The sequence below is a fragment of the Lissotriton helveticus genome, chromosome 5_1 (assembly GCF_964261635.1).
Source record: "Lissotriton helveticus chromosome 5_1, aLisHel1.1, whole genome shotgun sequence".
Lineage (NCBI taxonomy): Eukaryota > Metazoa > Chordata > Amphibia > Caudata > Salamandridae > Lissotriton > Lissotriton helveticus.
The window spans coordinates 1,255,731,649-1,255,749,400 of NC_136065.1; the positions used below are offsets into that span (position 1 = coordinate 1,255,731,649).

At 44.9% G+C, this 17,752-nt stretch overlaps 1 protein-coding gene across 1 annotated transcript in view; it reads right to left on the reverse strand.

Annotated features, from left to right (window-relative positions):
• Positions 1–280: 280 nt before the first annotated feature.
• Positions 281–17,752, reverse strand: part of LOC144755276 (zinc finger protein castor homolog 1-like) — a 49,321-nt gene continuing 31,849 nt past the window's right edge. The window contains exon 3 of the mRNA XM_078644048.1: positions 281–1,680. Coding sequence (XP_078500174.1) covers positions 908–1,680 — 773 coding nt within the window. The 3' untranslated portion in view covers positions 281–907. The remainder of the gene's footprint in view (positions 1,681–17,752) is intronic.

Here is a 17,752-nt window from a genome sequence, read left to right on the forward strand (position 1 = left end):
TTGGATCACTGTTCTAGCAATGCCCAGTTTTCCTTGACTGTAGACGAGGAGCCCCTAAACTTTTTGATGCTATTGTTGGAGGAGACTGAAACATGTTCATATAAATGATGTCCAAGGCCTCAGCTATAAGTACAATTAGAATGCCGTTCCAGAAGTACCCAAGGAAAAACCTGTGATTTAACTAGCCCAAATGTTATATTATCATGTCAATGCTTTTTAAAGACATTGCTCAATAACACTCTTCCAGCTTTACGTGTTGCAATAAGTAGATATTACCTTATTTGCAGCTAATAAGAATATGAATTGCTTTATTTTTAATAGAGCACGAACCAGTGATATCCAGAATCCAGTGCATAGTTGACTTCCTCCTATGTTCATCGATACCTTCCATATTCACCTATTGCATCTCCACGAACCAACAGACTTTTATTTTCCATCTTTGAAGTAGTTTCTTTTCTCCTCTACTGCAACACCTGGATTACCATAGTCCCCTTGTGTACTATTTTGTGTGGGTATATTATTGTTTATTTTAAACGATGTCACATATATCAATTCTGGTACATTGATACAGAATGCACACAATTTTCATGTCTTGCACAAATAGATCGAAAAGTTCAGATATACGTCGGAATATTGATTTGAGAAGCTTTCCTTTTGGTTCTATGAGTGATAAGAGAGATGGCTGTTTTAAAAGTAAAGCCAAATCAAAAACTTAGGGTCACCCTCAAGCTTGCCTGTTGACTGAAACCCTAATAGTAATATTCATGGCCAAATCCAAATACGCACATTATAACCATACAAAGGTTACAGTTGGGAGCATCAAGATGCAGCTCGATCCCATCTTGCTTAGCTTAACAATAACAATTCCATAAATGGCAACTCTGGTCAATCAATATGTACAGTAGTACTAGCGACTAGGTTTTTTAAAATTATTGACTGGTATCTGCACTGTTTGTCCAGCAGTGACGACCAAAGTGCAAGGAGTGCTGATGAGAGTGACTGGGGTCAGGCTTGGGTTCGTTTCTGCTGCTTTATCTCGGTTAGTTTGCTGAATGTCAGTGAGATCACATTTGGAATGTTGAACTACATCCCCCATTTTAAAAGTGTTTACCCCACTCATTTCCTGTAGATCCTCTCCGGTCTTAAAAAGGTGAAGATATTTGATATTCTCCAGGTCATACTTGGAGGGCTTCTTGTAAGTGTTAGAGTTCTGTGGACTCAGTGCCTCACCTGTCTTAAGATTTTGTATAAGTAGGTCATACTTTGAACCCCTTGACACCAAGCCCTGCACACGGGTGCTGCTCCTAGACGGTAGGGGCAAGATGGTAGCTTTAGAGTCCATGCTTAGCATCCAGTTCCGGCTGTTAAAATTATTGCTACTGTTCTTGTCATGGTCACTCTTAAATTCCATCTCCTCACTCTTCGCTTCTTGAGGGAGCCAGCCCAATGGTTCCCCAGCCTTCAGTTTCTGAATGGTTTTCTCATACTTGGAGATTCTAACCCGCTTGCTCACACTGTCATCTCTGCGGAAGGAAGACATGCCACATTCTGAGGTAGGTATAAAGAGACTGTCAAAGCTGATCTTCCTGCTAGTGTCCTCCTTCACTCCCTGGTCGCTGTTGCCAAAGATACTCAGGAAATCAGGAACGGCAGGGCTGCTGTAGCCACACACTGTGAAATCTGCAGAGAAAAAATTGGTAAAGATTTAGAGATAAGACATTCATTGCTTGCTACCCATTATCTATGAGCACCTAACACATTTGCGAAGTGTTACACCTCCTAGGCCCAGGGTCGGATTGGGAAGGTATGGAGTTGGGCATTGGGGAATGGGCCAGTGCCTCAGGGCCACCTGTAGGCCGGTTTTTAGGGCCTTTTGTAAACCAGCTCAAGAGACTTACTTTCTTCCCCAGTTCCCGCTAGACCACTTTAATGTGGCACAAGTAGTTGTAACCTTATTTTTTGATTAATACAAATCATTACAATCAGGAATAAAACACAATAGGTTAAGAACATTATTTTTGCCGATAGAATACATATACAGCTTTATAGTGAAAAGTTAGCAGCAATAATAGAGAGCAGCAATGAATAAGGTGCATTTGTGCTAATGGCTGGAAGACAATTCCAAAAACTATTATTAAAATTAAATCATTTTCTTCTTGGCAGACCTACAAAGTACAGGTAAAAAAATGTAAAACCATTTATCATAAATCTCAAATTTGTTTATCCGATCACTAACAATTTAAAACCTTATGAAACTTCAATTTGAAGTGGTGTACAGAACTTTAATGTGGCACCAGTATCATGGGCACTCCCCTGCCATGCTGTAAATGTGTTGCTTTGGCCTTTGGGGCATCTTCACCTTGATGTCCTGCCTCCTGTGGCCTGGCCTGCCCTGCCAGAAAGTGTCATCACCTGCCGGGCCATCACGTTCAGGCCATGGTGGGTGTGGTAAGGGTGGGTGTATGCAGGGGTCTTGCTGGGGGCCAGGTGATTTTGTGCCAGTGGGCCATTTTCATCTGAGAAGCAACAGCTGTGTGCTTTGCCTGATCTTGCCCCTCGCAGGTCATCGCCATGAGGCTTTAGTGGGCTGGAGAGGAGGTTTCCCTAGGAGCCAGGTGTTGTCACCTTGGCGAACGTGTCTTTTAGACCTTGTTGGGGGAGCAAGTCCTTGCATAGGTTTCGCTTTGAGACCATCTTTCTCATAGGAAGAAAAAAAATTGGATGTAGCTTATGGCCAGAGCTGCCGACGTTGGAACTTCGTTCAAGTCCCGGCGTCAGCTCAACATTCTGTGATTCTGGGCAAATCTATTAATCTCCCCTAAAACAAAATCATCTCACCTACAATAAAAAATAAATTGGATCTTGTGTAATGTAAACGGTGCTCATGTGCATTGACAGAGTGCCTTTGGTAGGAGTTCACACTATATAAAACAACAAAAAATAATAACGAAAAAGCAACCAGCTAGATCCCAATGAGACAAACCAGTTGGTGATCCATGGAAGGGACGGTCCAGGAATGTGGGAGATTTTTTGGGGAGTGCGTGGGCCTAATTGTGATCCTAATCCGACCCTGTGGGGCCTAAGCAAAAGGCATTTTACTTGAACTGAGAATAGCCTGTAAAACAAGATTTCGGAGTGGAGAACTATGATCAGCATTGTGGTGTGATTTAATTGTCGAATAATGTTATGTTACACAGTACTTGAAGTCTGATTAAGTGGTTGATTGAGGCACAGAAAGGGGGCAGTACCTGCTGGGCAGGATTTTAGGTGCAATTACCCTGTTGTCTAGTCAATATAACCCTATGCTTATAAAGCCAAATGAATCTGCTGGTACCTCTAGAGCGTGCCTTTCTACTTGAATCCAAAGAAACTTTACCTATGTGACCAAAGTGCCAACAGTGAAGTGGGGTTTGTTTTGAAGAGTTAACTATTTTTGGTTTATATTGGAGAAGGAGCACTTCACTTTAAGGTCAGCAGGCAAATATCTTGAATAAAGCGAGAGCGGGCTGATCGTGGTGAGTGTGGCACATTACATTTTAGCCAGTCAAAAGATCAAATCACAAAATGCCAAACTTGAGGCTTGGATAAAAAAGAAGTTCACAATGGTGGTCGTATGTAAATGAAAGAGACCACCTGGATGGCAAATTTGACATGTTAAATGACATCATTGGTGACATCTCAAGTGAAATAATGCCATTATTCATGATGCTGCAGAATATATTAACGGTGAATATCTTAGATTTATTTCTGAATGTAAGCTCTATTAATTTAGGTGTTCTAACAAGAACTTCACTTTAACTTTAGATTGTTTTAGTGTGTTGAGTTTTTTTCAAAGGATTGAAATGCGAGGCTGGATAAGAAGTTTATGTTATTACAGGCATGCATATATTCAGATTGTAATATGCATAGGAATTTTCAAACTAATGTTCCATATTTAATATTATTTATTTTGAAATGAAATGTTTAAAAGAAATAATTAATATTCAGTCTATCTTCTGTTTTATGCTATCACTGTGTATAACCATGCAATAAAAATCGATCCTATTGATTCCCGATGACTTATTCACCACCATCCAGCAGGTGTGTTCTTCACTACAAAGAAGAACGTACATCAAGGTCTTATAACCAAAGCAAATCATAACCGCACATTAAATGTTGGTCATGTCAGTTTATTTGGATTTTTCGATTCTGTATAACATCCAACTGTTCCTTGCACCTAACCTCATGCCCAGCAAGTGTGCTCAACTCACCACAGGCACCCAACCCCAGCTGCACACGACCTTCGATTACATGGAGCAGGGGTAGTTAGCAGCACCTGGCTTTTGTAGCGGCTCTTCTCCCAGCCCTCTGCAGGCAGTCAACTCCTAATGCACATGGCCAAAGGTCTATAAGCAGCAGTGGTTGGTCAAGAACAGCTAGGTGGTAAAATGCGAGTGTTTTGCAACCGCAAATACAGTCACAAACATTCATACATACCGATGCGATTCGGTATTAGAAAGGGACGCACTAAACACGCCCTTTCCTAATCACTAAAGCAAGCATTGACATATCCAATAGGTCTCGCCTTTGCGACCTTATAAGTGTTTAGCCACGCAACAGTTGATGTTGCACCAAGGATATTATGCTGCATAACTAAATACTTATAAGGTCCCAAAAGCAAGACCTATTGGCTATGCCAATGCTTGTTTTTGTTTCTATGGCGTTTTATGTTTTGAGCATGGTAAATGGTGAGGATTATGGTGTATGTTGTGTGAATTGCTAAAGAAAACTAGAGAATTTCAGTGATTTTGGGCCAGAGAATAACTCACTTTTCAAATGTTTTTTTTTTTTAAACTTAATTTTCAACCCCCACAACGCAAGGCCTTCAGCTGTGCACAGCGGGGTTGGCAGCAGAACATGGCCCATCACACCATAGTCGGGTAACACTTTCAGACAGTCTTCACAGCAGGGAACTGCTGTGTGGCATGGCTTTCAGACAGGCCTTCGTCCAATCCATTGCAAGCAGCTAACCCTGGCTACTCACAGCCATTGGCCAAGCACAGCAGTGGTTGGCCCCTGTGGGCAGCAAGTCCCTGCTACTTAATTTCAAACACACACTAGGCAACACCTTTGGCGGTGGCCAATCCACACTGGTTGCCAACACAAGACGCATGTCCTTCGGCTCTGTGCAGCAAGCTGTTTCCCTATTTTTTTTCTGGTAAAGTTATTTTCTTTGTTTCGGTGAACATTTGCAATTTTCAGCACACAATAGTGACGTTATTGCTGTAAGATCGCAATTCTCATTTAAATCCTTCACATCTTTTGTGGTTTTATAAAGTTTTGCTTATTGTTCTAAACATTCAAAAGCCTGTGGACTCATCTTGGTTGCGTGTCGTGGGACTGGTTAGCCTGCTGGCTACCAACAATTTCTTTAAATGTGATATTCTGCCACCTGTTATGCTGTTTTCTTTAATAGGAGACACTGGTGGACTGGGTGGTGGTAATCTCTCAGCCCAATTTAGCCACACAAATATGATGAAATCAAAATAACAAGCAAATAAAAATTGGACTGGGGGCTTATCCTGTGAATATGCCTTTGATGCCAATGCATCCAGGAATGGTGCACTTCCCCACCTGGGGACAACAATGCTGTTCAAAGAAAGACAAGAAAAGAAAAGTAGCGCTTCACTGCAAAGTCTGTAAAGTGAGGCTGATGTGTTTGGGTGTGATTAAAACCAATCTGGCCACTTTGCAACCGCTCTGCCTTGCTTTATTTAGTTATGTATTTATTTTTCATATTAAAAACCTTTTATTTCTCCTTATCACGAGGCTGCACTTTGGAATAGAAAAATTTCAGAAAAAGGGCATTTCCCGCAAGAGTGTTTTTCTTTTTTGGATCCATTTCACAGGGAAGCAACTAAATGAAAGAAGGAAAGAGACGTTGTGAACCGTTTCTTCAAGTCACGGTTGTCTGTAAGTAAAGAGCAAGACAGAAAGAGAGGGAATAATAGGAAGAGAGAGGGGGTGTGGGCAGCTGCCAGCACAGAAAAGAAGAGGACATTGTCTGTGTCTTCTCTGGGCAGTAAGGAAGAGACAGACTCCTTTTCCTTTGCTGCCCATCCCTGATCGCCCGCAAAAGCAACCATGCTCACACATGTTGCCCCTGCCCCCCTCAGAAGTATTCTTGAGCCTCATTGTGTTACAGCCTTAAGACAAGAGGAAGGAGAGGCGTAGCGAGCATTGGAGAGGCGGAGCGAGGCACGCGCACGCACAAGCGCGTAAGCGCAAGCTCTAGGCCGCCACAAGCAAAAGCGCGTGGTAGCATTTTCTGGAGCCACACACTAAATGTCTCGTAGAGCAGCGCATGCGCTGGCTCAGCGAGACCTAACAAGCAATACAGTTGCTCAGGAAATGTGGCTATTGGACTCTTCATCATAGGTTTCATCCTACAAGGAGGGTTCTAGTGTGGGTTGTTCCATCAAATTCATTTTAGCTCAAGCAGGAATTTGATTCACTGATGATGGAGTCAGATGTGTACTTAATTCCAAATATGGAGGATACATTTTTGTACTGCACAAGACCTATTTATTTATTTAATTGATTTTGAAAGTTTTATATAGCGCGAACAAGATCTTTGCAGATAACAGAGCGCTTTACATAGGCAAGGGAGGGTGGGTACACGAGGGAGCATAGAATACAGATAGGAGGAAGTAATATTAATCGGGTAAGGTCGGTAATCCAGGTAAAAACAACTGTGCAAATGGATCAAGCACGAGTACATATCGACGCAGAGTCTTAAAAGATCAAGGGTGGCAATTCAGGTGTATTTAGCCATGAGGATAGCTTTAACTTCTTTCTTAAAAAGAAAAGTGGAGGGGATGAGCCTGGTTTCAGGAGGGAGTGAGTTCCAGATCCTAGGCGCCATTCCTGAGAAGGAGCGTTTGTAAGTTCTTTCCTTCCGGAATCTTCGAGGTTTCAGCAGAAGATTCTTTGTGCTTCTGGTGGATCTCGAGCCGCCTGAAATTGTCAGCTTCTGAGTGAGGTAGCTGGGTGAGTTCAGGTGTATAGCCTTGTGTGTCAAGCAGGCAATTTTCAGATGTATTCTGGCTTCAAAAGGCAGCCAGTTCAGGGATTTGAAGTCATGGGAGATATGTGAATGTTTTTTTGATCCAGTGATGAGTCTCGCTGCCGCGTTTAGTGAGGCTCTCAGGGGTGCAGTTGTAGTTAGGGGGAGGCCGCAGAGGGCGATGCTACCGTAGTCTATGCGAGGGATGATTAGCGCTTGTAGTGCAGTTTGGAAGTCTTTGGCTGGGAGGAAGGGTTTAAGTTTCCTCAAGGTATTTATTTGGAAGTTCGCTCCCTTAGTTGCCTTGCTGATATGCTGTTGCATGTTGAGATTGGTGTCCAGTGTTATGCCTAGAGATTTTGCTGAGTCCACGATGGTCGGCTGGACATTGAGTGCAGTTAGGTGTTTAAGCCAAGTTTGAGTGGTAGAGATTTTCGCGGGAGGTGAGATCAGAAGGAACTCAGTTTTCATAGCATTGAGTTTGAGGTGGTTCTCGGCCAGCCATGATTGGGTGCTTCTGATCGTTGAGTTCAGACGCATGATGTCTTTGGGGGATTGTAGTTTGAGATACAGTTGAGTGTCATCGGCGTGCATGTGGAAGTGTACATTGGATGCTCGTAGCAAGGTGGTGAGAGGTTCCATAACTAAGTTGAACAAAGTAGGGGATAGGCAGGATCCTTGAGGTACACCTAATGATACAGGTACTGGGGAGGACATCAAGTTGTTGCTCTTGAATTTCTGAGATCTGTTGTGAAGAAATGAGGTGAACCACTGAAGAACAGTCCCTGAGAGGCCCATTCTTGTCTTTAAAAGTTCGAGTAAGTTCTCGTGTTTCACAGTGTCGAATGCCGAAGAGAGATCAAGAAGGATAAGGAGGGCATCGTCAATTATGTGAGCCATAGCCGTTTTGGTACTATGCCCTGCTCTGAAGCCTGATTGATGAGGGTTGAGGAGATCAAACTGTTCTATGTGCTTTGTCAATTGTAGTTGAACGCATTTTTCCAACAGTTTGGCAAGAGTAGGAATGTTGGTGATAGGGCGGTAGTTGTTTAGATCAGTAGGGTCTGCTGTTGGTTTCTTTAGTAAAGGTGTAACTTGTCCAACTTTGAGGGAGTCAGGTATGATTCCTTGCTGAAGTGAGCTATTGATAATTTTAGTCCAGAGTGGGAGGATCAACGGGGTGAAGTCTTTTACAGCGTTAGCGGGAAGAGGGTCACTGAGGTGATTGGATGGTTTCAGGGTGCTGAGTAGATTGTCAATTTCTTCTTCAGAGTACGTGTCAAAGGATGACCATGTCGCATTGTTTTTAGGTTCATTGGGTGTTATGCAGTGGTCTTTGGAGTAGAGGTTTGCGTCGATGAGGAGATCGCTCCTTATGTTGTCCGTTTTTTGTTTAAAGAAAGCAGAGAAATCTTCACAGGAAGGTGCATTGCCCATAGTGTCGACTGCTTGGGGTTGTTCCTTGATTGGGATCGAATTAGCTCGAACAATTTTCTTGGACGTTTTTTTGCTTGGTCGAGCTGGAGTCTGAAGAAATCTGACTTTGAGCGTTTTATTTTACTGAAGTATGCGTTTCTCTTTCTCTTCAGAATCTTTAGGTGCTGTGCCGAGGGAACAGATCTCCAGGTGCGCTCTGCCATTCGCATGGCCCGTCTGTCTTCATTGAGTCTCCCATCGTACCAAGGTTTAGAGATCTTGGTGGTGTCTCTTTTCAGTTGCATCGGTGCAGCCTCATTGATTAATGAGGTCATAGCGTTGAGATATTGGTCAGTTAAGCACTGAACGTCAGTAACGTCGGAAGGGGGAAGTAGGAGATTGCAGCTGTTAGGGGGTACGGAGTTTGGCTTGAGTTTCTTCAAGTCTCTTTTCCAAACTTTGGGCTTGGAGGATTGGACCGGGATCCGTTTAACTTTTTCGTTAATGTAGAAGGTGACAGTATGGTGATCTGACCAGTCACAGGGTTGGATTGAATCAAGTTGAATAGTGCCTTCTTTGGAGATGATGAGGTCGAGGATAGAGCCTTTGTCATGGGTCGGGCTGTTGCAAATTTGGGTGAGGTCAGAGGCGCTAAGGTAGTTTTTGAGGCTATTGACCACTGCGTCACTACTATCATTCCAGTGAAGATTGTAGTCTCCAAGGTAAATTTGTGTGTTTTGCCGTCCTGAGTTGATTGAGATTATGTCCATGAGTTGTTGGGAGAAGGTGAGGTTGTCCCCAGGTGGGTGGTAGATGATGTGTAGTGAACAAACAGGTTTGTTTTCACTGATGACATCAAGGCAGAAGTATTCACAGGAGGTAAGAGAGGGGGCGGAGACTTTAATAATTGCTAGGTTGCTCTTGTAAATGCATGCAATTCCACCGCCCGTCTTCCTGGGTCTGTCAAGTCTAATGATGCAGTAGTTGGGTGGGACTAGGATATCCATGATAGGAGTAGAGGATTCAGTTAACCATGTTTCAGTTAGGATGGCTAGGTCAAGGTTCAGAGAGATGATGAGATCAGCGACCTCCGAGGAGTGTCTTTGGGCCGATCTACAGTCGAGAAGTGTGCATTTGAGTTTGGGGATGCAGAGGGTGGGTGGGTGATCTTGAGTGAAGGGGACTTTAGTGAGGTTGTTGGGGACAGAGCCTCTGTTGTTATGCGTGGGGTGCCTAAGAGGGTTAGAGAGGATCGTAGGAATGGACAGGTGTGTGGTGGCTATGGGGTTTTGGCGAGCCGAGACATATGTGCGGAGTAGGGTGAGTATGTCGAGGTCCGACAGAGACCTGACGGTGCGTCGCGGGCGGTTGGAGGTGTTGCGAGAGGGGATAGCGGTCCACTGTGGGGGGTGCGTAGGGTATGAGGGGCTAGGTTGTTAGGTCGAGAGCGGTGTGAGGGGGCTAGGTTGTTAGGTCGAGAAGTGGAGGTGGGAAGGGGGTGTCTGGGGCGTCTGAAGAGAAACTCTCTGAGGGTGTGGAGTTCTCTCAATTGGAGGAGGGTGGACATGATAGTGTCCAGCGTGGTGTTGGGTACGGTGTTGGGGGTGGGGATTGATGGAGAGCTAGTGTCTGTGTTACTGGAGACCGGGGGGGGGGGGGGGCGGTGAGGGGAGGGGTGCTTGTGAGGTGGATGGAGTTGGAGTTGGGAGTGTTAGTGAGTGTGTTGCTGTTCGGGTAGGTGTGTGTGTGGGGGGGTGAGTGAGGGGGTGAGTGAGAGAGGATTCGTGGTGGTGGTGGTGTTATTGGGCAGGGAATCGATGATAGGGGGAGTGAGGTAATTGCGGGACGTTTGGAGGCTGGATGTTGCGGGGGTGAGAGCGTGGTAGAAGGGAGTGAGAGTGGGGGGGAGAGGTTGAGGGGGAGGAGAGGGCTAGGAGTGGTGGGAATACAGAGAGTGGGGGGGGAGAGGTTGAGGGAAGAGTGAGGGCTAGGAGTGGCGGGAGTGAAAAGAGTGAGAGGGGTGATGGGTTGGGAGAGAGTCATGTTGCGTTGGGTGCTGTCAGGTGAGGTTTGTTGTTCTGGGAAGCTAGTCGGAACAATGGGGTGCTGGTTCGGTGGGAGAGGGGTAGAGGGGGTGGGGGTGTTGGTGGCGGAGGGGAGAGCCGCGATTGGGATAGAGTACTGTGATGTGTCAGTAGCCGGGAGGTGATAGAGTAGAGTACTGGAGAAAGGAAGGAGGTGCGTGTTTAGTGGTAGGAGGTGCTGGGAGGTCGGGGTGTTGGAATTGGGGGCCAGGTGGTGTGGGATCTGAGCGTTGGAGATGTGTTCTATGAAAGTGGGGAACAGGTTGTCAAATAGGTCGAGGTTTCTGTCTGTGGATTGAATTAAGATAGTACCGTTATTGTAGATAGTGATGGATGCTTTAGCTGGGTAGAGTTGGGATGGTGTGGTGGAGAGTGTAATGCCATGAGCAGTTTTCCTGGTGGTCGATATGGTGAGCAGGGTGAGGAATGTTTTTCTCCATTGTGCTCTGCGTGCAGTGTAGAGAATGATATCGGTGCTCTTTGCTCCATTGATGGGGGAGTAGTAGGTGTCTAGGAAGGGCGTTTCAGGGTGGGACTTTAAGAAGTTTTGCTTAAAACGTTTTGCGTTTTTTTTGGAGAGCTCTGGGGGGTAGTTAATTTTATATGTGTGTTTGCCCGTGAGTTCCATGTTGGACAAAGGGGGAAGAGGCATGCGAGGGGGGGATGTGAGGGTGGGCGTAAGCAATAGCTATGGTGTGCGCGGGAGAGGAGTGGGAGTGGGAGAGGGAGTTAGTAAGTGTGCATGGGGGTAGAGGATTTGACTAGCCTAAGATGGCCGCTTCGTTAGGCATGGTTAAGATGGCTGCCAGGATAGAGAGGTAGCACAGAATAAAGTAGTCCTATGTTTGTTCTTATGTCCTGAAATCAGGGATGCATCCAAGTTTAGGGGAAGTCCTTTTTCTATCTTATTAGGAGGGTAGGGAGAGGCGAGTCCTATGTCTATTTTGGAGGGCCAGGGGAAGGCAGTGCTAATAGATTAGCTTTGTGAGGGTCTGGGAATTTGTTGTTGCTGGTTTATGACCCCAGCCATTTTGGGTGAAAAGATCTGTCATCTGAGGAAGACAGGGAAATGGAGAGTAAATGCTGCAGTTTTATGGCCCCAGCCATTTTGGGCAGAGAATCACCAAAGTTTTAGTCACATAAAACCGGCTTCAAAAAGGTGCAAAAATGCCAATTAAAAATGCACAATACCTTGCCATAGTCCTGGGGTCGTTGTTAATCTACTAGCTTCAGAACGTCCTTTTTCCACGTTGTCGCTGTAAGAGTCCTCTTTTTAGTTGTAGGTTCCAAAAGAAGTGAATCTTCTTAAATGTTAATGAGTGCTCGACGATTGTATTGCTCTACGCGTTGTTTTGCTTTGTTTTGGTGCCCTTCCTGGGGGCGGGGCCACGCAGCGACTTCTCTCCGGGTCCGAATGCAGCACGGTCTTCCTGGGGGCTGCCGAACCTGTGATGCAGTTGATCCGCCGCCTCCCCCTCTCAGGACGCACTGCAGCTCCACCGCCCCCGCTCATGGGCTCCGCCGCCGACCACCGATGAAGATCCCGGTGCAGGCCGCGCGACAGCCTGTGACCAGCAGCCACGGCCGGCAGGCAGTCAGGGCAGGCTCGCACACCCAGTCAGCCGCTGAAGCCGCGATGCAGCTGATCCGCCGTCCAGTTCTTCCAGGATGCACCGTAGCCCCCCGCCACTGATCAGGGGCTCCGTTCACCGGCATACATCCCGGTGCGGGCTGAGCGACTACTTGTAGCCAGCAGCCACGGCAAGCGGGCAGTCAGGTCAGGCTTGCGCTCGTCCGGGCAGACTCGCACTCCCCCTCCGGGGCCACGGAGAGGAACGGTCCACAGGTGCCGGCTATCAAAGCAGCCGCGGCAGGGAAACACCGAAGATCCGCTACTGACCGCGACCACCCCCAGCGTCCAGGGCTCCGCCGATGGTGACGATCCGGTGAATCCCAGTGCTTCAGGTACGTGTGTTACTCCAAACACGTTAAACCCGTCACTTTCAGGTTCCATCCAGTTACTTGTTTTTCTCACTAGCGATGGGTGCTAGCAGGGATAATTCCACGACGGGGATCCCCAGCACTAGGAGCTCTGGACTAGAGCTCCTACCAAGCGGCCATCTTGGACCTACACTCCAAAAGTGAGTCTGCAAGTGTAGTTCACCCTTTTAGTACATTGTCTAAATCATTTCTGAAACCGCCTGGATCCCTGGGTGGGAATATTTTGCATTAACCCAAGAAAAGGCTGCTTTTATTACTCCAGTAAGAAAAGTTGTGGGACTTACTTGAAAATCTGTGTGAAATGTTTAAGTCAAGAGAGGATACCTAGTATTTTAAATTATCTTTGGATAGAGTTTTGGCCTAGTTGGTCTACAGGAAGATAGTTAATTGATGCACTGAATCAATGAAGAGGCCCGACTGCTCACTCTCCTCAGATAACAAGCATTGGCATAGCCAATAGGTCTCGCCTTTGGGACCTTGTAAGTGTTTAGCCATGCAACAGTTGCTGCACCAAGGATATTTTGCTGGATAACTAAACACTTATAAGGTCCCAAAGGTAAGACCTATTGGCTATGCCAATGCTTGTTTGACCTGCACCAGAGCGGATACCTAGCACCTATGTAACAGGGCATCCTCTAATCCAAACATTGACATCTTTAAGATGTGTTTGAATAGCTACAAATATCGCCCTTCCGCCATTTCCAAGAGGTTTGTAAACAACATGCAACTATTTCCCAAGTTATGGTATTCAATTTTCTCATCTCAGAAAAATGTAAGGCTGAGTCAGCCCTGCCAAGGATTCGATCTCATGACCTCCAGAATGGAATACATATAGCTCGCAAAAGAATATGCTTGCATATATAATTAGACAGTCTTATAAGTCACTAAAACAGGTTAGGTCGGATTACATAAAATGCCCGGGTCAGTCATTTGCATGAGTTGCCAGTAACGCCATATCACAAGTGTGTATTGTTTTGATCCATTTCTTCTTTCCAAAAGTAGTGCTGTTTGGCAACATAAAGTATGATTTTACTGATTTCGTCGAACATAACAAAATACAAACCATGATAGTTTCCGATTTACAAGAGCGCTGGCGACTACAAAAAACCCACAACAAAAAGGCATACCTTACAATGTTATATACGGGGCTTAAGTGGACCGGCTCTCAAAACAGGTAGTAATTAAAAAACAAATCATTAAAACTGGTTTCTATGGGGCCCTATAACATGGTTATTAACTCTGCTGGTGAAAACACTGACAACACCAGAACAATGAACGTTAAAAACATGACGGTGATCCATGTCAGTGATTTAGTTCCTGCCTATATTTCACATGTTTTTCTTAATCTTGCATTCCCTTATTTCAAGGGTGTGATTTTTTGTATTTTTCCTTTGTAGCATATTACTCTTGCATAATGCATACTTTAAACGGAGTCGCCTACAGCTTCTTATAATAGGCCACGATGGAGAACTCCGAAGTGGAGAATGAAGGCAGCGCGAGTGTCTCACAGTGCCAATAAGTGGGTCAAATATGTATTCGGAAGACATGGTCACTCAAATACTTAGTTTTTGTTTATTTAGAAGCAATAATACAAGCTCAGAGAGGCAAACAATTACGGTTGGGTTGCACACTATGGAAATCACAGAAATATGGATTGTGTTTTTAAGCCATGCCATTACATACATAGGCCACACACCATTTAGAGACAAGCACCTCCCCCACCCCAAGTCACAAACTTTTTTCATCCGATTTAAAATCCTGATCATATGTAATACGATTAAAAAGCGCGTCTGTGCAAAGTTAACCTCATGACTTCTCGATAAAGTGTAACATTTTCACAAAGTGAGTGTAATGACTGAGAGTGCCCCGGCATTAAACAACAGATAGGAGTAAAATGGAAAGGCTTACTTCTCTTGATTGCTGCGCGGATGGGAGACAGGGCTCCCTGGCTGGAAACTACAGAGAGAAAACAACAGTCTGGCCAGACGTGAAACACCCACTCCAGATCACAGCACCATCTCCTCAGAAAGCACACACGAGAATGCAGTCACGCAACCACAGAGCTCACTGCCCTGTTCAAATTACAACAGGAGGGAAGGGCGATTGTGCTGCGGTCCGGTGAGCCAAAAAAAAAAAAAATCATCTGTTGCTAACTCTACAAGGCTGCGGAGCACTGCTGTACACAGCGAAGTAGGTGTCCGCCCACTGCCGGCCCCTACATAATGAGAACCAGGACAACCGTTTAACAGGCAGATCAGGTTAGTGTTGTTTCCGAGATGTCACTCCCCTTTCCTCTTACACTGCAAGTTAAAGTTCGGTTCTTCCGGTTACGGCAAGCGCGGCCGCCGCATCTCTTGAGATATTATACCACGCCGCTGGCCTGTACTCATCTGAAGCCTTGTGCGTTTCACAGTTACACATTCCTCACACATGGCTGATTAGTGACAAGTTACATGCAGAGTTGTAGGCTGTAGCCCAAGCTAACCGACTATTGCTTGTTGTCAGGTTAAGTGATGCCAACACACAACAGCAGCGTTTGGTCGCTCTGATGTTATCAACAAGCTCTCCCTTAAACAGACCATGCGGGAAAAGGAGACGGTTCACCACAGCACCTCATTCAGCAGCAAGATGTCTTGCAAACCAACCCAAAACTATGGAAGATCGATTCTGTTCTAGTCACACTCTGAGTAGTGGCGCTCAAGAACAAGCCTTGAAGTACGATGCGAGCGGCAAAAGTGAAAGTGATCGCGCGCAAGGCTTGAGTGGACAAGCAACTTAATGACCCATGTCGGAGGAGACAGATGGCGGCTGCGCGTATGCACACTCGCGTGAACGCAAGCGCTAGGCCAGCCAGTAGCACTTTGAAAAATCACCTACTAAATGTCTCTCCGAGCAGCGCATGTGATGGCTCAGCGAGACCTAAAAAGGAAGAGAATAGTGCTTTCGAGAATTTATACATAATGCTGAAAAATCAGCGGGTTAGAATGGATCAAGGCAATATAACAATGATTAGATACTATGGGACTGGACTTTCCTAATGTCATATATAAATTAGGTACTTTGACAGAATTTCTATGATTTTGTGATCGTGTGGCCAAAATACATTTCTATGGTTGTTCTTTTCTTTCACAAATATATAGTGCTAGGCATTATCATTGTTACTGATGCCTTGCATTATTCCTCATGTAGTTGGATTAGTGGTTGCTATTACTTTCTATCACTTTGCAACCCTCTACCTTTTGTAAACCCACACCCCCTCCCAACTCTCTATCTCCATTTTTACTTCTTTCTACCCTTTCTACTCCACAGGCCTGCAGGTCTAGTGTTTTGAATAATCTACTCAACCTAACTGAGAAAAGAGGATGTAGCCCAACGGCTAGGGCGGTCAAACTCAACTCTGGGGTACCGGGTTAGAGTCTCGGCAATGACGCTCAACATCCTGCAATTCTGGGCAAATCACTTAATCTCTCTGTGCAGAACAAAAACGAATGTGTCCTTGTGTAAGCAACTTGTGCTCATGTAAAGCACTCTGATACCCGATACCTTTGGGTCAAGTTTGCGCTATATAAAAGTTCGGAGAAAAAAAACTGTAGTGTGCTTGACCTATAAAATGTCCTTCATTGTATGATCCCAGGCAAATATTTTATTTAATCAATTTACCTTTTTCTGTATGATTGAATATGCGAGCAAAAACGCAAATGTTTAATTTAATAGACTAAACGTTTGCACCATGTATAATAAAAATCTAGCCCACATAAAAGGTACTCATGATACATCACTTGCTCTTGGTTGATAACTGTCACCAGGGCGGGGCAGGAATGTTTCTAAGAACATGCGGAGAAACGCTCACTTTTAATAGATATATTAGTAAAGCATGATGTGATACTGCACTGTCATTTACAGACAGCTTATTTCCATGGACTACAAACTATCACTCTGGCATGCAGTTCTACTGATAAAACTATATAGCGTACAAACGATAATGGGGAACTTGGGTTTTAGCAAAAATGTATCATTTGCACATCACCAAGTAAAATGCTCCGATTTGTTCTGATCCTACTAAAACATTTGTTTCCATCACACATCCAAATTTTCAAAATGTGCTTTCCAAACTACCGAAATATATTTTGAAATATTTGTACAGTTCATATGCACGGTATATTAATGTTTTTTTAGAAACAACACTGACATCCTACACCCTTTTATTGCACACAGCATTACTATCGCACAGGTCACTTAACTTTTCTTTCTTTGACTGCAAAGTTAGAGGATTTTGTAAACACGATCTATAGGATGAAATAAAGAACAAAACTGTTAGAAGACTTTAGCTGACATCTGCAGTGGCGGTTTCTACATGCAGCGAAAGGGCGTTGACCCACTGCCTGCACGGCAGCCATTACATTATTTGCATGTAATGCATCACACCAGCTTACATACAAATTGTATAGATAAAAACATGGAGCGGTCTCTCCCAGCAGACAGTAGTAGGGGTGGCTTTACTGCCAACCCGCAGCTAGGGCGGTTTGACTGAACTGCGCAAGTCAGATTGGCCGGTATATGGCCAACCTGACATGCGCAGTTTATGGTTGGCCGCTAGACATAACTGTCAGTGAGCTGGACAAGCAACACTGCCCCACCGGAATCAGATGGAGTGGTGCTGTGGTCACCAGTTCCAGCCAATACTAGCACTGCTCTCATGCCGTTTACTAATATAAACAGCATGAGAGCAGTGCTAGATTTACTCCGAAGAACACTGAATTGCTCTACATATCAACAATTGTATTAGAAAAGAGTGATTATCTTGTCTTAAATACCAGGAAAATAATTCTCAAATGCTTCTCCATTAAAGATGGAAGTCATCAGACTTGGAAATGCAGATCAAACACACTTTAACTTTGCTGCGGAACAACAATGCGGTTTTGACTGCAGCATGCCCATACAAATTTTCTGTGAAGTTAGTGTGCACATCTTCACGTATAACGAACTAACGTCTGCGCTTCCCACATGTTCCAGGAGAGCACACTGGAGAACAAACTGTGAACATTCCAAACTGCAGAGGTCACCCAGTGTTGGCGGGTGCACCCGCCAAAGAACGCTAAAAGCATCTCTAACAACGGTTGCTTTAATGTAAAAAACACTCCATACTATCATCCAATAATTGTATCCACCTATATCACTGCATGTGAAGACACCAAGTCATTCTCAA